At 28.8% G+C, this 23728-nt stretch overlaps 2 protein-coding genes across 2 annotated transcripts in view; one reads left to right on the forward strand and one right to left on the reverse strand.

The window, feature by feature from the left end:
* The window catches only part of LOC105194942 (flotillin-2), a 272683-nt gene that overhangs the window by 102087 nt on the left and 146868 nt on the right, over positions 1–23728 (reverse strand). The window lies entirely within an intron of this gene.
* The window catches only part of LOC105194944, a 29371-nt gene continuing 10781 nt past the window's right edge, over positions 5139–23728 (forward strand). Inside the window, exons 1-5 of the mRNA XM_039449594.1 lie at positions 5139–5422; positions 13754–13988; positions 14082–14252; positions 14337–14998; positions 15774–16634. Coding sequence (XP_039305528.1) covers positions 13790–13988; positions 14082–14252; positions 14337–14998; positions 15774–16634 — 1893 coding nt within the window. The 5' untranslated portion in view covers positions 5139–5422; positions 13754–13789. The remainder of the gene's footprint in view (positions 5423–13753; positions 13989–14081; positions 14253–14336; positions 14999–15773; positions 16635–23728) is intronic.

The raw sequence follows: 23728 nt of genomic DNA on the forward strand, positions 1-23728 counted from the left end.
GGGCTTGCAAACAAGTCCGGAGAGTAGGAGTGAAATAAAAGAGCTCCCGTAAACCAACAATTCGTTACCAGCAGACCCTTTGAATGTAGATAATTTCGGCTTGGGCACAAAATACTGCAAAAAACAAATGTTAGTAGATTCCCTCAGCAAGAAAAAATTATACTGCATTCTTTCAAAAACAGCTACAAGAGAAGTGGACATGGAAAAGCCCTGATGGAGCGATACAAAATAGACTATGTCATGAACTCGCACAAAGAGATTTGCGGGAATATCTCGGTCCTAAACACGTTCGACACCCGCAATGATCACATTGATAAGGAAAGAAACATGTCATAGAAACATACAATTTGAAAAGAAGAAACATGTATCAATATTGCAAAGTCAATGATAAAAACGTACCGTTTACCGTTAATCATCTCTCGAATAACATGTACACATCTCCAGTCTACACTGTACTGTCAGTTTTAATTTATTTCTTTTATGTATTAATTTATTTTAATTGTGTAATTCCAAACAATATTGACACCAACAATTGTAAAATTTTGATAATTGCCAACTCTGAGCGGAATTATGTCCTACATATTTGTGCTTAGCAATTTGTATGTATTATATTTGACATATTTTCACAAAGAAATTTTTCTACTTAGAGATTGACAGAATTCAATTCAATCAAGTGATACTGGTACAAGTCCCTCTGTCCAAACACGGGGAACAGACGACCCTATTCGGAAATTATAGAATTTTCCAAAGGTTTAATGTGATTTTCTTCCAAGATTTAAAAGTAGAATCAAACATGCGGTAGAACGCAACACAAAATTCAATGATTACATCAGCAATCTTGCAAAAATTATATACAAACAAACACATCCGAACACTCATGCGACCCCAAATGGACTACAAGATTGGCAGAATATTGAGATATATATGTAAGAATTATCGCTCTCTGAAGGTGGTTTGAAGGGAGAGCAAAAACATTTCAGAATATACTGTTGTAACTGCAAGACATCCTGGAATTTTTTTTATTCCTGCGCACCAAGTACCTGACTTGTACTTGTTGCTTTATTTGAATCTTTATTTGTTAATGTATATTTTTAATATATATTATTTTAATATATATTTTTAAAAAAATTAAATCTAAACTCATCTTTTAAAAATACTGATATTTCAGCTCTTCGTGATCGTCTTTTCTTGAATCTGCCATTTTGAATTTAAATGTTAATAGTAAATTTAAAATCAGCAAAACAATCCCCCAAACACCTATAAAACCGTTTTCATATGAAACGCATCTCTTTTAGGAAAGTTGAAAGTACGAAGAGGTTACTGATCTATCAAGTCAAATATATTTTTATAATTGAAATTTTATATCTCTTAATTTTTATCTACGACTAAAAAAAACTAAGTGAGGTTGAAACCTTTATTGTGATTCAGATGTATTTTTTGGCTTGAAAAAAAAAAATAAATAAAACGTTGAAATACAATGAATTTTTAAATTAATGTGGAATGAAGCACTACCATTCTCGCTTTATTGATCGTTGTGGCCGTCTTCGAAATGTTACTTATTAGAAAGAGCTACAATATAACCGCGAAGTTTTAAGATACAAAGAGGTAAATGCTAACTTACTTTAATTAGAAGATAGTTCATAGACAAACTGCCAAAATAATATCTTTAATATTTCTGAAAGCAATTCTCTAGAATGACAATCGATTTATCGAAGAAATATTTCAATATGAAAATCTTAATATTGTCCATTAATACCAGTAATACCAGTGCGCTTCTATGCCTAACCAGAGAGAAACCTGAGAACAGCTATCCTGGCTTTTTTGTAAGATTGTCCCTGTACACTACCGTTAATACATCCATTTTCAAAATTGGTACTACACAGCACTTCTATTTTGCAACACTGCAGATAAAAATGGATCGAGTCTATGTTAGGATCATACGGTAAGAATAAAAAAATTATACCCTCTCCACATGATAATAAATTTTTATAGTCTTCTTAGATGTTTATTAGCAATGTAAATATATATTTATTTAATACGTGAAAGACTTATTTAAAGATCATTTTTTCTTATAAAGTAAAAATTTATGTACTGTTGACAAAAAATATTTGATTAATACTATTTAAATAAATATTTATAAATACTATTTAAATTTTTTTTCTCAATGTATCATTATCAGATACCAAGATTTTGATCAGTAAATAACTCCTCTCAATGTTTGACATTTTTGTCGGACAATTTTCACTTATTATTGTTCGAGTTATTTTTCTATATATATATATATATATATATATATATATATATATATATGATCACTAATACGTAGTATCTTTCATAATAAATAATTATAATATATTATTGTATATTTATAGAAAAAGAGGGAATGAGGAGAAAGAGAGAGAGAGGAAGGAAGAGGGGAGAAATTCAGGTTAAAAAAAGATTTATTTTCTAGGATACACATTGCTACGATATCATCGATTAGTTTGTAATTCCCAACGATCGTTAAACGCACGCCTAGTGTCACAACAATAAGTAGGTCAGTCCTGCGGATGAGTAATTCTTTATACCCGCAGGGGAGAGCATAATGTTATCGAGTTACTTCGTGCCATCGAGAAAACCATGAGACAACGTGAGACGAGTCACGTCATCGCGTGTAATTTTAAAATACTTGTCGCGATTCTTTTCGTCGATATTACGTTACAAATGTCATTATGAACGTAATTTATTCTCATACGTCATTGTATACTATTAAAATTTTAATTTATTTAAGACAAATCTCTGTAGATCTTGATAATATTTCTGTAATAAAAATAGAGAATTTTATGTTTATTGAGAGCTTGTAATGAAAATAATTAATAATATTAAGCTAAAAATAATTATTATTCAAAATTTTTTCCAAAATTTTTTAAAATGTAGATAATAAGAGTTAAAAAGTGAAAAGAAAAAAGATTAAAAATTTTACACATGTATATGATGTCGAAAAAAATTATGCAATGTATACGTGCAGTAAAAATTAAGGAACCAAACAATTAATACTTTTTAAATTTTTTCTTGAATTTTAAAAAGTGAAACTCAATAAAAATTATCAATTTTTTTAATTATTTTATCGTTAATTACATTTTAGTATTTCATAAATATTGTCCACATGTGCGTTTCTCAATTGATGATTTTTATGGGTGTATTACGTTTTTACAAATAATATTTATACTTTAAACAAATTACACATATATGAAAGTTATGTTTATAACATTCCATTTTTATTAAATTATACATATAGTTTAATTATTATTTTTTTAACCCTGGCTGAGGTGATGTTTTTCGCAATAAATTTTTTACAGTTTTTCAGGGGGGGGGGGGAGAGTTAATATTAATTTCAATTTTAATGATACATGATATTACCTAATCTTGTTCAGCGTAAAGCTGTGTTATGATTGAAAAAACAATTCGGTACGCAGTTCATTGAATTTGAGGAAGGTATATAAAATCACACAAATAAAAACAAGTACGAAGATCTAGCTGCGACCGTAGAAGGTATTCACGTTGTGTTGTTTCATAACGGTCAAATATCTCTCTATTTTATTATTTTTCTATTATTATAATACTAATATTTAAAAAGTAAACAGAAAAAGTTCCATTTTTCAATAAATACTTTTGAGATGATTTATATAAAATTTGATTTGCAATTCTGAGCCCAGTTATTCTGTAAATAAATAAATATTGTTTATTTTTTAGAACAATTAATCTTTGCATCGTAATAAAACTTTACTTAAATCATTTTAAATGTTTAAAGAACTTATATATAAAAAAATTCGAATTTTTGTCACATTTTCTTAATATATTTTCATTAGAACATATTTATAGTTTTTATTAAAATAATAATAGTTTACAAAAAAATATATTTTTTAATTATTTTGAATCAGACAAGATGTTTCTAATAAATTTTTGGATACTACAAAAATATAATGCTACATACTAATTTTCATCATTATAACAGGTTTCCAAAATAAGGTATGCAAAAAATAACTTTCTTTATGATATTTGACATTTTTTTGTAAAAAAGATAAACGTTTTCTTGAAATTCTGATCAGAAGTCATAAATGTATTAAATGTTCATCTTTTATAACATACATTTCTTTTATTTTGATGTTTTACTTTTTAGCCATGTTACGAAGGATTTAAGTATAATTTTGCTGAGATAACAAATGTTTCGTATATGATGAAGTCCTATATATATTTATAATTTGTAGTTTAGAGTTATTGATATACAGTGCAATCCTAAGAGATTATGTATAAGGTATATTATTTTAACTGTTCACTTCAACTTTTTTGAAACAAATGTTCCAGACAAAAGTTGCATGATCTGTAGAAGAGAGAGAGAGAGAGAGAGGAGAAATAATAATAAAATCAATCTTCTCTCACTGCCGCTCAACGATTGAGCTGCTGATTGTGCCCTAACTCAAAAGTAATTCCCAACTTTAATCTTTTGTAGTACGGGTAAAAAATAAAATATAAAAAAATTGCATTTTATAACAAATGAACAATATATTCATTACATCTGATTAGAATTTTCAGATAATATTAACCTTATTATAAAATAATATTAAATATCGTAAAAAAGCCATTTTTTATACATTATAAATCATTATCAATTATTTTAGCAATTTAACGTGCTATTGAAATTTGGTTTGCAGCATCGTTTTCAGCATCCAAAAATCTATACGAAATATCTTGTCTGGTTTAAAATAATTTCTGGCTGTAAACTAGTGTAATTTTTCATACAGGTAAAATAGTCGCCAAATTTTACATATTTAACTTTTATATATTTTAAATTCAATAGAACAATATGTATTTTTTTAAATATTTTTTTCTCTATTTGAAAAACAGATAATAATACATCCTTAAAAGAGCGAGCAGGAAACAGTAACGAAGAGAACGGGATCGAAACGAGAAGGGAGATGACCGGTATTCCAGTATGATGAATAAAGAGAAAAAATCAAGGAGAAAGAGAGAGGCAAATCGATGACCGTTATGCGCCGTGTCTACGGGACTGAAGAACTTGGTAGCCATAGCCGATACATTATTCCTCAATGAGATACCCGTAGACTACATGCAGGTAATCGAGCAAGGTCACGGTCAGTATCACTCTGCTCTTCGTCGAGTAACATCGTTCGGATATTCCTCACTTCGTCTGTTTATCGATCGATTGATTTCGTATTAACGATCTGATCAAATTCATCAGTATTTTTCAACGAAGAAATTTCACTCAGATATTTCTTGGATACGAATACGCAGCAGAAGAATTATTTTACATTTTTCAAAGTTCGTCAAAGTTCTTTGCTGTATATTTTTTAAGTGTGACAAGTATTTACAATATTCGCTTTGGAGTCGTGGACATTACAACGTAGCAGGCGGATTAATCTTGGTAAAACCTAAATAAAATTCGTAAAAGATAAGTGAACGATTTAAAAAGTTCCTCTAACTGAGAAAAGTGGAATTTCATGAGTATTTATTCATATATATTTTATCAAAGAAGCATTGCTATCTTCAGAATGAACAAAATTTAATCAATAAAGATGATAATTTAAAAATATTTTTGTATCGATAAATATTGATATGAAAAAAATAAATTGTTTATAATTTAAATGTAATGACAATCATTGTTACTATATTTTCACTAGTGTGGCGTCATATTTAAAGAGGATTGAATAATTCATGAACATTTCACATTCTTACACGAAAATAATACAATAAAATTTTATTTTCTTAATTTCAAAATATTCTATAAATTTCATTCTTTCTGTCAAAATAGTTCTTCAAAATTCTTAATTTTGTTTGCTGTTAAATTATTTAAAACTCTTCTCTCATAAGAGTCAATATTACTTTAGAAAGTTATATTTTAAGTTATAGTTTAATGAAAATACGATCAATATAATATAAACAAATTCAGGAATGTTTGTATATTAATTGTACAATTATTTTCAAAATTTTGTAGTATTTTAAGACATTATTTAAGACAGTTTTGAAATTTAGAGACCTTAGAATTTTTCTTTGCTAGAGCTAGAGTTTTGTGAGTGATTGGTAATCAAGCAATATGGTCAAAATTCTTCCACTCCTTTTAGTACTACCACGGCCGTATTTAACGGACACAACAGTTGAACGAGCACTCACTGTTATCGGTATATTCTTCGTTTAAAGGTTTAATTCGATGTTCTAGAAGAATATACTAATAACAGCACTCATTCAACATTAAATATTTATAATTTTGTTTTTGTTTAATAAATGTACGTTTCCATCCTTCATTTGGGTGATCTTTAATAATAACAACAGAAGATACCTAATCAGGCTTAATAGCTCACATCATTTCATTGTTTTTAAAATTTGACAATCCTACAAAAAAATATACATATTTAAAATTTACAATAAAATAAAAAATAAAAGAAATATATAAGGGACATTCATATTATTGTATCTATTATGTATCCATTATGCATCTAGATTTAGTTTTAAAATAAATAAATCTATATTTAGTTATTTATAGAAAATGTGTATCGGTACACAAATGTGTAAGCAGTGACGTATTGACGTTTTGTAAATTGTACGAATATATTGTGAATGTATGTAAGTCATTGAGTCGATAAAACGCATGACTAAATTCGTTCATAAATATCTTATTAATGTTCTATTTTATATTCATATAATTTACCATTAATTTTTACTTTTAATGTGTCTATTATGAATTATATAAATTACATATAAATATTTATGTATAATTAATAATAAACATATTAAAAAAACAAAAATTTATCATAAACCTAAAACTCTATGAACAGGGAATAGAAAGTAGAATGTAATAAAGTAGTTGCATCTTTAACATAAATATTTCAAATAATTATTTATAACAGAAACTTGTATAGACAATGCAGTATCGGAGAAATATACACAATACTTTTATTTATGTATTTAATATTAAATTCATTTTTATTAACAAATTACTTTTAATAAAAGTTATTTAAAGTATATCTATATATTTCTATATATAGGAAAAATTAACGGCATTGACCGTTATATTTAAACTCGGGATCACTGATTCTCACTTATTATGGCTACACCATAACTGCACCACTGATCACATAACAATTTTAATTATTTATAATTTGTTTATAGTTCTTTAAAATTTAATACATATGTAATGTAAAATATGTTAAAATTTATATATTTACCTTAGTGTATTTTTTAAAAAAGGCAAAAGACCTGCGTAATAATTATAAAGTTTATAGCAATGAGAATTTTAAAATATAGGTCTATAATATGCAATGTTGTAACAACTTGCAATATTTCTGTTGTTATAATTCCATACTTACAAGGTGAGTATGGAAAGACGCTAAAGAATAGTTATCAGATTGTTACCCTATTTACATTAATGTACGTATTTATACGTTAAACATGCAGCTTTTTATGCAGGATACTCCACAATTCACATTATTAAATTTATTCAGACTTCGTGAATTACATCTGTAGATTCAATTTTTTCTCAACAAAAATATGAAAGCAAAATAATTATTTATAATAAAATTTATTATTATTTAATATTTTTATATTTTAATTTTTATAACTTATATTTGAATATTTAGAGGAGAGATAGATTTAGGGTGATGAGATATTACGATTTCTCGTATAATTTGTGTTACATTCTAAGAGAGCAACCGTTACAATTACTTTATTACAATCTATCTAGATATTGCAGGACGGTTATAGGTTCATTAGTGTCCGCTGCGTTTTGGTGAAAGTTATATTTCAGTTTTGCGAATAGAGATATTTACAAGTGTATCTTCTAACCTAATTTTGAGATGTTAGATATTAATTTTTTAACTTTACTCCAGCTTGACTTGTATTTTCAAATAATGTGATCGAATTTAATGTATGACATAATATACTCGTATTTATGAATTCGGGATATAAATTGATATTATGTATGGGAGAAGCACGTATCATGAACCATTTGCATTACTAATATTATAACCATTCTTGCGATTTTACAATTTTATAGTAGACATTGCATAATGCTTACTAGAGGCAAAGAAATTGTTTTAAAAAGCTATTTATTAAACCAAAGAAATTATTTTAAAGAATTATTTTCTTTTCAAATAAAATATATTTTATAAAATGTTCATAAAACCTTATTTCGTGACACTTATTAGTGGGTGAGATCTACGAAAGATCATTAATTTATATTTTTATAATTATATAAAAGGCCTTTTATGACATTAGTTATGTCATAAAGGTTTGCCACGGTCCCATTCATATTTCACAAACGCATCCTTTTTGTCTTCTTTTCAAATTGTAAATTATGTTCGTTCTACGTATCTAATAATCTTCTCACCTATAGAGTCAAATGATAGAATTCTGGGACTAACAAACTGGTGTTCATAAGAATAATGTTGCATTAATATTTACTAAGTTATTTTAAGACAATATAATAAACACATAATAAATGGTATTCTATCATCCCTTTAACCCTTAAACACACCAATCTTGTAAAATACGAAAACACATTTTTGGGTCTGGGAAACTTTTTCAACTTTGAGAAGCTATAATTTTGATTACAATCAATATTTTTCTGCGATTTTTTTTTTTTTTTAATGAAAGTTCAGAATCTCAGGAGTGTGACTGCATAATCGGCATTGCCGACAAATAATTTATTGTGAAGTTATGAAAGCAAAACCATTAAGCAAAAATGAGAAATTGGTCAAAAATCCACTTTTCCTTCAAAAAATCATATCTTCGCAAACGTTTAAGGACTTTCAAATACGGCGTTTTAAAGCTAAAGAGTCACACTTCCAAAATAAAATTTGGCAAAGTTTCTTTTAAAAAGTATAATTATGTAACATGGAGAATATGAGGTATTTTTGGGCATCTAAAAATCCACTTGTAAAAAAAAAATCATATCTTTGCAACAAAAAACTTTAAAGAACTTTACAATACGGCGTTTTAAAGCTAAAGATTCATACTTTCAAAAAAAAATTATATTATTGTCATTTCTATTAAAAAATATACTTATGTAACAAGGCGAATATGAGAAATTTTTGATTAAATCGTGTCTAAAATTGAAAATTGATGTGTTTCATGATATATTTCGGAAAAACTCTTTTTTCTACAACATTTTATAGTATTCCAACTTTAGACAGAGTATATGCGAGTAACATCTGCAAATCGATCTGTTTGAACGTATTTTGTCCAGTTTTTTTATGTAAAATACTCACAAAAAAAGTTTCACTTACACACTATGCCATATGGGTCGCATTGACCCTAACAAAACTTTACTACCGTGCCGTTCGAATTCTAGTTGACCAAAAAAGTTGGTCAACTATATCAATTGAAAAAGGAGATTTCAAACTTTTTTTACGTCTTGGTCTGAAACTCCTATCTCATTCCGTCTTCACATAGCAAGCGTTCAAAACTTCATATGGGGTCTCTCAGACCCACTTACGTGTTTAAGGATTAATTCTCTCCGTTTTGTCTTATATTTTAATATTTATAATTAATTTTTACAACCCTCCATAGATTATTCTTTCACTACTTACTCTCAGAAAAAAATTTTAATATGTAACAAAACTAAAAATATTTTTAAAGTGTTTCACTTTATTGCAATCTTATATAGCAATGATACACAACCTGCGACTTGTAACTTGCATGAGCTGTAGGTTATGCATTTCATTAATATGCATATATAAATAGCACATTATATTATATAATATTATATAATATAATGCATTATATTATATTATATTATATTATATTATATAATGCACTATCAAAATAAAGATTATACTGCCTGTAAGAATTTGCCTATTTCTGAAAATAGATATTTAAAGTAGCAGTTTAAAAATGTTGCCCACCACTGTTATATAGTACAAAATAAAACAATATATTAAGATAATGTCTATAATAACTCCTTCAATTAAATAAAATTGATATATCATTTACATCAGTGTTGAATAACTTGCTGAAAAAAATTGTACTACACTCATTGGGTGCGCAATTTAATAAATAAAGATTTACGCTTTCAAATGCTGTAAACCGCATTGCGTGCGATTTTTATTTTACACTGTGGAACTTTGCAATTTTTGTAAAAAATTTTGGAATTTGACACATTCCCATTTGCATTCGTATAGTTTCATAACAATCAGAAAGTTATTTAATTTGAGATTTACCAATCTCAAAATTAGAGATTTTAAGCTGTAAAATTCTTTTTTAAACATTTTATTACGATATTTTACAAAATGACACTCTCTTAAATTTCACTTATTTTTAGGGGAGAATAGGTGATACTTTAATTTTGATATCGTCTGTATAAAAATTGATTTATAAATTAAAAAAAATTTTTTCTGTCTAAAATTAGGTGAACGAAATTAATTTGGAGCACTTTTTTGAAAAATAAAAACAACGGATATTTTTATATTTTAATTTTTTACTTTGTTTGAGTAAACTTTTTTCAAATTTTGATTATAGAGCTTTTAAACTAAAAGTTCAAGATAAATATGTGAATTTTTACAAGTTTATTTGTATATTAATTTTTAAATATAAACCAAAAAACTTTGATTTATCAAAATTTTCTTGAGGTCCATCCTCTAATAAAAAGTATCTAATTATCGTACAATTTGGCCGGATTCAATTGGTTGATTAATTCGTGAGATAACCTCGTCGAAATATCGAAAAACCGAAATTCCAAGAAAAGCGCGTAATTAACCTTAAAATCTAACTTCAAAATGTACCTCGCGGGTCTGTGCTGCTCTTTATATTAAGAAAAGCAAAAATTTTCACCATAAGCATTTAAATTGGCCGAATTTAATTTGATTTTAAACCACGTTGCACACACATCAGTGTATTTTCGACGTATTTCCAGTCAGTTATGTTTGGCAGCTAATATCTTCTTAAATAACTCGAATACCGCAAAATCGTTTTACAGGCATAATCTACAGACCTTAGAAATAAAAAAATGTATTAAAAAATCGATTCTTTTTTTATCAAAAAAAGTAGAACCTAATCTTAATAAGAAATAATTTAATGTGTTTTGATTTTTTTAATACTTTGTTTCAGGTTTAAATAAATTTTTTAAAATGTTTGTAGAACTATAAAATAAAGTGACAGTAAAATTTAAAAAATAAATATTAAGAAGTAAATAAACTAAAAAAGAAGATATTGCCAATCTATTTCGAACACGTAAAACGGAGATAGAAAGAACATTTAGATTACAACTACAATACACTGATTTTATGAAGTTTCGGATATTTGTTCTAATATTTGTCAGGTGTGGTCATTTGAAATTTTAAACTCTTATAATTTCAATCTATAATTCATTGATACCTGAATGTTAAATACTACTTCTACCAAACTTTATATTTTAACATTAAACTTTCCAAAATCCGCATAATATCTAGATTTCCCCTTGTAAGCAAATCATATTTTTATCAGTATAATATAGTATGTACACTAGGTTCCACCAATGCCTTAACACATGAACTTGTACGCGTGTCAAGGCATATCGATATGATAGATTCGACGTGTTCCGACTCAAAATATTTTTACATTTCATGCTTGTCATCTGATGATTATATTCAATTAAATTATTAACAACAATTTACCTCTTTTTGGTTTTAGTTAAATTTTTCTTAGATTAAAGTATATAATCAATGTTTAAGTCGAATGTAGTAGAAAGTAGAATTAAATGTAATTGGTTTAGTTTAAGAAAATTAATAAATATTGATAATAAATATAAATGTTATATTAAATTTTAAAGTATATATGTATTTTATATGATTTTTAAATGCAATTTAAATGTTATTTAATTTAATACTCTGTAGATGCCCAAATTTTTCTATCGATAGATTTTTCTATAAATTCAAGCTAAAGACATATAAGTAAAATAAATAAAATAAAGAATAAAGATAAAATTATAGACAAATTAAAGAATTTAAATAAATAAATAAGAAAAATTAATAAGGTAATTTCAATATCAAAGATTAAGAAAATTAATCTAATTAAAAGAAATTGAATTCTGAAGAGTATTTGATTATTTAAAATTGGATCAAATCTACATTTAAATGGGGATGTTTTTTCACGATCTTAAAATAATTTTTTAAAAATTAATAAAAGGCTTAGCGGAATAAGTATGGTGAAAGTGCCCCCACGGTTTTTCGAGTTGGCCTTAAAATTATTCAATATAAATTTGAAAGTTTTACAAGTAATTAATATTCACTTTGCATTGTCAGATTGTTCAGACCAAATCATGTGGCTTCTTCTTTGTCAATTTCTAATGTGCTTATTGGTGCTTTATTTAACAACATAATGCATTGCTTTTAGATGTTTTCCAAAAATATTCTTAATTCTCTTAATCTAATAAAAAGGAAATGAGTTATTTACATATTGTTCGCATCATATGATATTCTTTCAAAAGATCCTGTCATTACGTTATTTGATAAATGGACAAAGTAGTAAAAATTTTTTTGTACAAAGAGTTATGTTTACAAATTAGTGAATTGCAATATAAATAGTTTTCATTATTATACGCGCTTTTCAACACATTTATTTCCTAACATAATAGATATTTCTACAATTTTTTTCAAATCTGGATTCTGAAAGTAATCTTGGAAAATCTTAGAGAATATCATTACTAATTAATTTATTTTTATTCTATATAAATCACAAAAATTTTGTTATTCTTTGTATGCCTATTGTTTTTTATTTAATATATTTTAATATATTATTAAAAAAGATATACAAAACGTCAGCTTTTATTTTTCACACACGGAAACAAAAATTCATATAACCAGAAAGAAATATGTAGTAAGCAATAACACATTTTAACTTTTCTGTTCTTATTGGGAATACAATTCTTGTTACTTAATTCCAAAAATATCTTACTTAATAATTTGAATCAAAGTAATAGCATTAAATTCGTTGCCTTTAAGCATGATTTCTTCCATGTTCTCGATATTTCCTCAAGATACGTAATCATTCGGCTCTACTTAATATGATGTATTCGTGCTTTCGCCACTGTTGCCTGGCGCACCTCCGAGATATGTTTTCCACTAAATATAGGCTGCGTTCGGGAATACACACCAAGTGCTTCCGAGTATCATTTTATCCTTGTTTAGCATTCAGTGAACAACAAAGATAAAACGACACTCCAAGGCACTCGGTGTGTATTCCCGAACGCAGCCATAGTATGGTTAAGATAAAGATCTCTGTAGACTGAACCTATTGAGTCAACTGTTTCAACTTCTATATTTTGTTTCTAGAAAGTTTTAGTTTTATATATTTCCACGTTTTCTATAGGATTCGTTTCGACGTTGTCAGGTGTGTGTGTGTGTGTGTGTGTGTGTGTGTGTGTGCGCGCGCGCGTGTGGATATGTGGGTGTGGGTGTGTGTGTGTGTTTGTGTGTGCGTGCGTGTGTGTGTGTGTGTGGTGTGGGGTGTGTGTGTGTGTGTGAGTGTGCGCGCGCGCGCGCGTGTGTATAAAAAAATACGGCTTTGAATAGTTTTACATATATGGCACTCAATGTATATGTCTTTTCTTTATAACAATTAAACAATAAATAATCTTTTATTTAAAACGTGTCACTGAGGAAGTCTCACTATTTGCTCTGTCATTAAAATCTTCTATCTATCGTTATTATTTGTACATTTCAAAACTTCTTCCAACCAAAAAATAGTTAAAAATTAACATCCTTTGTACATGTGTTACATATTACAGTAAGAAGAAATCTTTCGGTAAGAAGCAGGATAAATAATGAGCATCGAAAGCTTTTTGACGAATAGTTTAATTTCGGCATCCAGCAGCGGACTTTCATTGCTTTTTCCGATTCTTGCTACGGCACTTGCCTATTTTCATTACGAAGCTCTGGATAATGAAGCGTCACCGATCGACCTGCCATCAGAGATGCTCTTGCCCTCATATGATTTTATTGTAATAGGCGGCGGTAGTGCAGGTACGTGTATGTTCGAAATTCTCATTATTTTTGTAATACGAAAGCAAATATCTTTCCTTTGACACGTATCTTGTCTTTTTCTTCCTGTATCAGGAGCCGTAGTTGCCAGCCGTCTAAGCGAAATCGAGGATTGGAACGTATTATTGCTCGAAGCAGGCGGTGACGAAAATGAAATCTCGGATGTGCCAATTTTTGCAGGTTATTTACAATTAAGTCAGTTGGATTGGCAATATAAGACAGAGCCACAAGGCGACGCCTGCTTAGGTGCACAATTTTTCCATTGTTTGTCTTTTCTTTTCTTCTACTTACGCAGCTTATATTTTTTGTAATATTATAACATTTTTGTAGCGATGGAGAACGGCCGTTGCAATTGGCCTCGAGGCAAGGTATTAGGGGGTTCGAGCGTGCTAAACTATATGCTGTATTTAAGAGGCAATAAACGTGATTATGATATTTGGGAGCAGCAAGGTAATCCAGGCTGGGGTTCACGTGATGTCCTGCACTATTTCAAAAAGTCCGAGGATAATCAGAATCCATACTTAGTACGCACGCCATATCATGCCAATGGCGGATTATTGACCGTTCAGGAAGCACCGTGGCATACACCCCTAGCGGCGGCATTTGTCCAGGCTGGTCAACAAATGGGCTACGAAAATCGCGATATTAACGGCGAGTTTCAAAGCGGCTTTATGATTGCTCAGGGCACTATTAGGCGCGGTAGTCGTTGTTCAAGTGCAAAGGCCTTTCTCAGACCGGCAAGACTCAGGAAAAATCTACACATAGCAATGCATGCGCACGTAACCAAGGTGCTAATAGATCCTAAAACAAAACACACTCAAGGAGTAGAGTTTATCAGGGAGTTTCAGAGCAAAGTCTTTCGTACGCGTGCAAAGAAGGAAGTGATCGTGGCCGGTGGCGCAATAAACTCTCCGCAACTTCTTATGCTTTCAGGAATAGGACCAAAGGACCATTTGCGAGAACTTGGGATTCCCGTGATTCAAGACAGCAAAGTTAGTGTAAAAATTTCTCCATTTCCGAGCCTTTCTTAACAGAGTGTTTGCTGTTAGAAAAAATTTAGAATTATCAGGGAATTTCTTTACTGTTAAAAATTTTGGGATCTTAATAGTATTAAGAAATGTTACTTTTAAATTTAAATCTATCCCTCTTTCAGACAAAATTGTTTCTTTGACCTCTTTTATACGAGTAAAGCAAAATATCGACAATCGATTTGCGATAAAGATGTTGCACATCTACGTATATTCGTGTATTTTTTCGTGTAACTCATGAGATTAAAAAAAAATCAATAAGAATAGAAGGCAATACATTGTTTTAAATTAGAGTCGTGTGTTTAACCAACTTTCGAATTCTGTACTTCTGCAGTCAGATCCATATATTACAAATCATTGTATCATTCACATTATTTGTTTTTAATACTTTCTCAAAATTTCAAACTAAAATAACTTTTCTTTGTGATTTTATAATTACGAAATATTAAGAAACGCGCGTATAATAAAATTAATTTATTTCAAATCTTTATTTTTAAATTTTGTAATTTTACTTAAAATTTTGAATAATTTTTTTTAAAATTTCCGAAAAATTTGAACAAAATTTACAAAGTTTAAGTAAATACTTTGCTTCTCTGGAGATTTCTACATGTTTGTTTCATTTACCTTAAATAAATGAATACGTAATATGTCATAATAATTTTATAAATCAGTAGCATTTTCGAATTTCAGCAATTTTTTCGTATTATTTATTTACATTTCTGCGTCGGTGTGTTCATAGGTCGGCTATAATCTTCAAGACCACGTGGGCTTGGGGGGACTCACTTTCATGGTTAACAAAGAAATCTCTATGGTAGAGAAACGACTGCATAGTGCCCAAGCGGTGATGCAGTATGTTGCGCTAGGTGATGGACCGCTTACTGTTCTCGGTGGTGTGGAAGGTATCGCCTTCGTCAACACTAAATATGCGAATGCTTCGCTAGATTTTCCCGATATCGAGCTGCACTTCGTTTCCGGATCGACTAATTCAGACAGTGGTACGCAGATACGAAAAGTACATGGGTTGACAAAAGAGTTTTACGACGCCGTTTTCGGACCGATCAATGACAAAGACACATGGAGCGTGATTCCTATGTTGCTGCGACCAAAGAGTCGCGGCGTAATAAAGCTGCGCAGTACAAATCCGTTCGATTATCCTCTCATTTATGCGAATTATTTCAAGGAGCCAGAGGACATCGCTACATTGGTCGAGGGAGTAAAGATCAGCGTAGCTTTGAGCAGGACCAACGCTTTCAGACGATTCGGAAGCGAATTGAACTCGCAACAATTTCCAGGCTGTAAACACATAGAAATGTATACGGATGCTCATTGGGAATGTATGATCAGGTATTACAGTGCAACTATTTATCACCCAGTTGGCACATGTAAAATGGGACCTTATTGGGATCCCGAAGCTGTCGTTGATCCACAGCTCAGAGTCTACGGTGTGACTGGACTTCGCGTGATCGATGCCTCGATCATGCCGAACCTCGTTAGCGGTAATACAAATGCTCCCACCATTATGATTGCGGAAAAGGGCGCGGACATGATCAAAGAATATTGGTTGAAGTGGAAGAGCAGGTTTGATGAAGCACCTAGTGAATAAAATAAAAAACGACTAGGGTGCTTATCCTCGTTTGTCGCCTGGGGTGACGACATTGTGTGATTATAATGCAGGATCATTAGTGTCGTTGATAAAGACAGAAAAAAATTGACATATGGACTTTACTAATTTATTACACAGAAAGAAATGTTTCTTTAATTTAACAAATTTTCTTAAATCCAAAGTTTATACATTGTTATTTCATAATCAAACCAATGTTTAAACTAAAAAATGTAATTGATTTTTCAAATAATACAATCTTGGCCAAAATTATAAGGTACCTACATCTATTGTAATTACTTAAAATGTTTTTTTCTATATTATTTCAAATTGATTACTGGCATTATAAAATGCATTTTAAAAGAAAGGATCTTGAGGCAAGGGATAATTTACATCTGAATTTCTGTTTCAATTCTTTCCGTTAAAAGTACTCGAAAAATATAAGGTATCTTATGCCTTACAATTTTGGCCAAGGCTATATATACAATATATATATATATATATATATATATATGTATATATAGTGTAAACTTTTTCACCGGGTATACAAATAAAAAAGGGACACTCCTAAGAGTGTTGATTTTTTTGTGAAGTATCTTATTTTTTTATCTTTAAAGTAAGTCCAGGAAAAAGTTGCTATCTTTATTTATCTGGAAGATATAGATTTTTGAATGTTTGGCACATATATGTGGCTCACATAACTTTTTTGATTGAAAAAATAGAAATCCCGTAATTTCAATCACACTTCATGAATTAATACGGATTCAAGGAGTTCTAGAATTTTAATTGGATAAACATAGATTCGTGTAGTCATTGCCAAATCCAACTTTGTTATTTTTGAAATCTCTTTTTATACATCTTTTTACAATAAATATTTTGAATCCATTTTTGTTTACTAGGTATGTAATTAATGCTAAATCTATTTTATGTCTATGGCTAGATTTGGTCTTATAATGACTTTAGCACCTCATGGCTTTATATCCCTTGTGTGCTAAATTTTTACTTATGTGTTCACGAGTTATTAGCTGTCTCGTTAGCAGTAATACATGAATAAAGACCTCATGAGGCAATTTACGGAGTGTTATAAACATAGTCTATCTAGACTGAACATAGGGCAATGTAAAAAAAGGAACAAAAAGATGGTTCGTTCTTTGTTCACAAATAAGAACAAATCAGTACGAGTGTACGTAGAGCTGATCTCTTCTCCGCAAATAAACGTAAATAATCACCCCTTGGTCAGATGAAAGTATATCTCTATGTTTCTTGTTCTAAAGTCAATCATGATATTATATAATACTTTTTTTGTTGTATTTTTATTGGTTTCACCATTGCATATGTGCATTAGTTACTTTTCCTTTTTTTAATTATTTTTTTATTATATTTCCATGTTGTTTGCCACATTTGGTCATATCAAAAAAGCTTGGATTGCAAAAAACCATAATCATTTAATCAACTTATGATAGTTTCTTTCGAAAAATGTACATAACAACAAAAAATTATTTAATGTAATAAAAAACATTATGTTATTGAAAAATATTGTTTCAAATAATTGTTTTCGGCCAAACAATATAATTTAATGCAACAGAATTAAAATCTGTGCATTCAATAAAATAATGTCTTATTTAATTTAAAGTTATATTATATCTGTGAAATAAATATAAGGTAAACAAATATTGAACATAAAAAACGTTTCTCTCTGTGTATAAATTTTAAAAATCTTTAGGATAAAAGAATAGAACCTGCACATCATATTATGTTAATGCATACATTTTTAGAAAGAACGCTTGTAAAATGACAGAATACTTAGAGTCCGATATCACGTATGACATGTAGATGTATGCATTCTTTTAAATTAGAACGTTACAACCGACTATACTGGGTATACCGTTTATGAATTTGAATTTTAATCTTAGTAAATGTCCGATACTTCGACATTGACAAAATAAATATTCGAGTTTCATTCGTATAATCATAGATTATTTCTTTATTTTTGTACATCGATAAAATTTTCCCCTTTTAAAAATAATTTTTAGAGCAGTAATGGAAAGTTTTCGCAGGAAACTCTGTCTTTTACTTTTCTCAGATTATAAATAAGCGAGACAGGCGACTATCGTAGTTCTACTCGGATTTCAAATCAACCGTGTAGTTGCACCGTAATTAAAATTCAAATTTATTATCGATTCAATATTGACATTTATAAAAATTGAGCAGTTTCGTGTGAATAACGGTAATTACAACAAATGTGATTATTACAATTTATTAACTATCGTTAATAAAAAATTAATTTAAGGAATTACCTTCAAGGTAATCTATTTAATATTCATCAAGTTTCTTTTGTCTTGCATCTCATTTTTAAATACTCTATTTTATAAATTTTTTAAATAATTATTGAATTCTTTCTCTGAAGAAAGATCGAACTGTCACTGCCAAATGGACCTTAATAACTATCGTTGACAACAATATAACAGCAAAAATATTAAGTCAGTCTAATATCAGAGCTTTTTTCTCGTAGATTAAGTAAATGTCTCAGTAGCCGGACATATCTTACAATTAGTATCCGACCAGATATTAAAGAAACATTATTATTAAATATTTATAAATATAAATTTTACAATAAATATTTTTTTTTTTAAATCACTGAAAAATCATAAAAATATATTGCGCTTGTATATACTAATAGTTTAGAGTCGTTGTGTAATATTTACTTAAATAATGATTAATAGAATGAGCTGAGGTACCTATGTTACATGAGATCAGGTTATATGAGATGATTGACTTTAATCTTTAATCCTTTTACTAAGAGTGATTTTTGTAACGTAAAAAAAGATCCTCATAATTAACTTTTAAAAATGTTTGTATGTTAATTAACCCTAGCTCCCCACACATGGATCTGACAGACCCTATGCAAGTACTCATTTTTTGCTATTTTGTGCAACAGTTTTTTTAAAAATTGTAATGTTTGTCATGTTTCAAAAATGTTTAGTTTTCAAAATAATCAAGAAGTCCATTTTATACACTCTATAAAAGCAACGTTCAATCCATAAGCAAAGTGCCAACATAATGTAATGACATATCAATTCAATTTCAGAAATTTAATGCCAATTGTATAATATTATAAACATAGTTAATACAGGCATAATATTATAAATCACACAATTGCTTTTGTGAATTAAATCACATTTATGTATTTAACCCTTAAACACATATTGAAAATTCCCCTAGATTTTCGATCGCTTACTGTGTGAAGACGAAATGAAAAAAAAGATTCGAGCTAAGTGGAAAAAAAATTTGAAGTCTCCTCTATCGGTGTTACGATTGACCAACTTCATTACTTAACTAAAATAAAATGGCACAAAGGTAAAGTTTTTTCGGGAAGGTCTTCCAGACCCACTTATGTGTTTAAAGGTTAACTCTTAATTATATCTATGAATTTTAGACATAAAGTTTTATAGTAATTGATTAGCACTTCTGCTGGACCACAGTTAACCTTATAGGATTATCAATTGAATATAAAATCATGTTGATTTTTCCTTTATTTATCGCGATACAATGATGATTTAAGCAATTATATGTTTAAACAGGACGCATTAAAAATCTGATTTATAATAAATTGTTTGGACCTGAATGATGTAGATTTAAAAGTTTTTCACTAATATTTGAAATTAAACATTGAAAAAAATAAAAAAATTGTTTCATTAATAAGAAACGTATTTTTATTGTGATAGTTAAGCAACTTACTTTAAATAATAAAACCGTAAGTAAAACATAACAAATAACTTTTTTACAAAATATTTTACTGATATTTTTTAACCTTTAAGTGGGCGCGCCGTGATACTAAGTGCCGCAAAGTTTGTTTTTCTGAAAAATCATTGGTAATACATTTCTTTCTTCTATTACTGATCTTCTGTATTCCTGATTGAACATCTTAATCATAAGATAGCGTAATTGTCGCATTTTTCTTATCAAATAATTAGCCTTTTATTCAATTTGAAAACATTAAGACATGTTTCGTGGTACGGAGTGCTGCGTGCGCCTCAAAACGTAAGTGAAATTATGCTTATATAAATAATTGTAATAATGTGAAATGTTAATTATTCCCTACGGTTTAATTTGTTTTTACTTGCATTAGTGTTTTTTTATCTCTTTACTCAAAGCTACTTTAAATAAACTTTAATTAAAGTTAGTTTACATTAGGTTGTGTTATGAATAAATAGCTCAGACAAAACAAATAGAAACTATTTTAGAAACATCCTGGACAAATCTTCCCCTTTTCCTGTTATAAGTGTCAAAAATATTTTTTAATTTTTAGAATTTTTAACTCAAACTGCGCGCCAAATATTCGTCGGACTTGAAAAATAGTCATTAAGCCGGAATAGTAATATTAATATAATATAATTAATAGAGAAGATTCTATTTGGCAATTTCACCAAACACCATGATGAACCTTCTAGAGCAATTGCTCAATTTTGTATCTTATTCTTCCTGATTATTGTTTGACATTTGATTTAGCCTTATGATTTTGTAATTATTACATTTTTCAATCAGATTTTTATAATTTTCATAATTTTTATGATAACAGGGCCGAATTAGCTCCCAAGCCTAATTTAAGTTATTGTCTAGGCATGGCAAATTTAGAAGGGCGGCATTTTGTAAAACAATTTTTTTTTAAGTTGTGACTGACGCAATCAACTAAAATTTTTTAAATAAAATAAAATTTATATTAACTTTAGGTCAAACCTGACATTGACAACATGTTACTATATTATTAAAATATTTTAATAAAACTATACAAATTGAAAATTTAAATTACATAATTTTATATATACGCAGTTTACATGTTTTAATATTTTATCATTTATAATTATATAATTAATCCTTGCAATCTTTTACATAAAATAATATAAGAAGAAAGTAGAATCTGCAGAATATAAAATTTGATTAATTTACGTTATACTTGAGGGTTGAATAAGGGCGGCAAAGATTTAATAGAGATGTCTAGGGGCGGCATGAGTCTTAATTCGGCCCTGCGTGATAGTGTGATATTTACTCGTGGCTTCAGAATTTTTTCATGTTGCAAGAATGTTGAATTAGTCATTGTTCGTTTATCTTTTTCCTAACGCTGAAGAAAATGTTACAATCAGTAGAGTCAAAACATGTCTATTTGTACTCATTTAAGTGAGACTAAATTAGATATTTTTTTCAACAACTTTTGCTTAAAATTGCTCGTTATTTAGATTATTTTAAATTCCTTACTTAACAAAAAACTGCGACGCAACAAATTCAAAGAAATCCAACACTGGATTTAATCTGTATTTAATTTCTTTATTGTCTCTTCTTAAGTGTGCGAACTTGCCATTTACCCTCTTCTTTTCCCCCATGCGCGCCGGGTTACGTGTCCCAGTATAATTATGAAGTACAATTATGAAATACACGCGAAATATGAGTCTTTATCTTATTTTACTTTTCTCTCTTAGCCAATTTTGTGAAACAAGTTGAAATGTTCTTAATTGTCGATTGTACATATACATAAATCTTCCGCATATAGACTACAGCATTAAAAATTTATTATACAGATAATGTAAACTATAAATTAGTAATAAAACTATAATCAACTAAATGTACAAAGTATGAATAAAAAATTCGTACACTGAGCTTATCAAAAATTTAATTTTAATTATTCCGAAACAGGAACGTGGTCACTTTAAAAGCACTCTCCTTCTGAATGCACTTGGCCTAAAGCTTCTTCCATTGGTGAAAAGTATTGCATGTCCTCCAAAATTAGATCTTTCAAAAGTCTTTTTTAGAAGTTCATGTCGTTTCACGTTTGATGCTTTCCACATCCTCAAAATGTGCACCCCGCATAATCATTTTCATTTTAGGGAACAAAAAGGATTAAATTGAGCAAATAAGAAGAGTGGTCATTAGTAATCACTAATGACACTTTTGGCAAAAAAACTCACGCACAATGAGCGTCAAGACCGAAAGCGCATTATCATGATGCAGGGTTCAATTTTTTCAGTCCATAATTCAGATCGCACACATTCACGCAGATATTTCAAAACTTCCACGTAAAATACAGCATTAATTGTTTGATCTTGTGGAACAAATTCGTAATCAACTTTCTTCGAATATAAAAAAAAAACATTGAGTGTGATTTTGATTTCTGAACAATTCTTATACATTTTTCTGCAGCAAGACTTGCAAACTTACTTCCACTTTTCACTCTGCCGTTTCGATTCTAAATTACACTCGTAAATTTGTGATTTATTTTCAGTTATTACATCAATATCTTGTTCTATTTCTATTGTACAAAAAACTGTTTATACAAAATATTGATATAGAAAAATACGTACACACTCAATTGTAATCTAACTTACACTGATGACTCATAAGACTTTTCCCTAGAAAACCAACATAGAAGCTTACAGTATCGTTACATCGATAGAAAAAATTCAGTGCACGAACTTTTTGTCCACATCATGTATAAAGATAATAGCAATATAAAGCTAACATTTGATTGTTCATGTGTAATATACTGTAATATATCGTGCATAATATACTCCATATTGGCAATGTCCATTTAATTCAATCCTCTGAGCCTAATACTTTTAAGTTACTTACAATCAATTACTTATCGAATAACTACTTTGACATAAATGTTTTAAAAGAGGCTGTATTAAATCTGTTAGGAATTTTATAAGTGATTTGAGGGTGAATTTTTTAAGCGTAAGAGTGCCCTTCAACGCATGCAATCAATCGGAATGTTTTGTATTTTGTTTGTGGTACTTAAAAGTTGTATGCAAAACTAGATAAAGAAACTAGATAAAGATTTTAAAAAAATTATTTCAGAAAACATTCCAAATTTCAATCCACTCCATCATGTCACAATTTTGAGAAATTTGCAATTAAAGTTGCAAAAACGAGTTATTTTCACGTACTATGTTATATTATAATTACAATACGTGATCTGATTTATTTCAATTAAAATTAAGAATATTGTTAAGATTTTGTGTCCTAAAAAGGAATTTTTATATCGGCTATAGTTAATAAGATATTCTTAGTTAAATATGAGGAGGATACACACATGAAAAATC

This window comes from Solenopsis invicta, chromosome 5 (genome assembly GCF_016802725.1).
Source record: "Solenopsis invicta isolate M01_SB chromosome 5, UNIL_Sinv_3.0, whole genome shotgun sequence".
Lineage (NCBI taxonomy): Eukaryota > Metazoa > Arthropoda > Insecta > Hymenoptera > Formicidae > Solenopsis > Solenopsis invicta.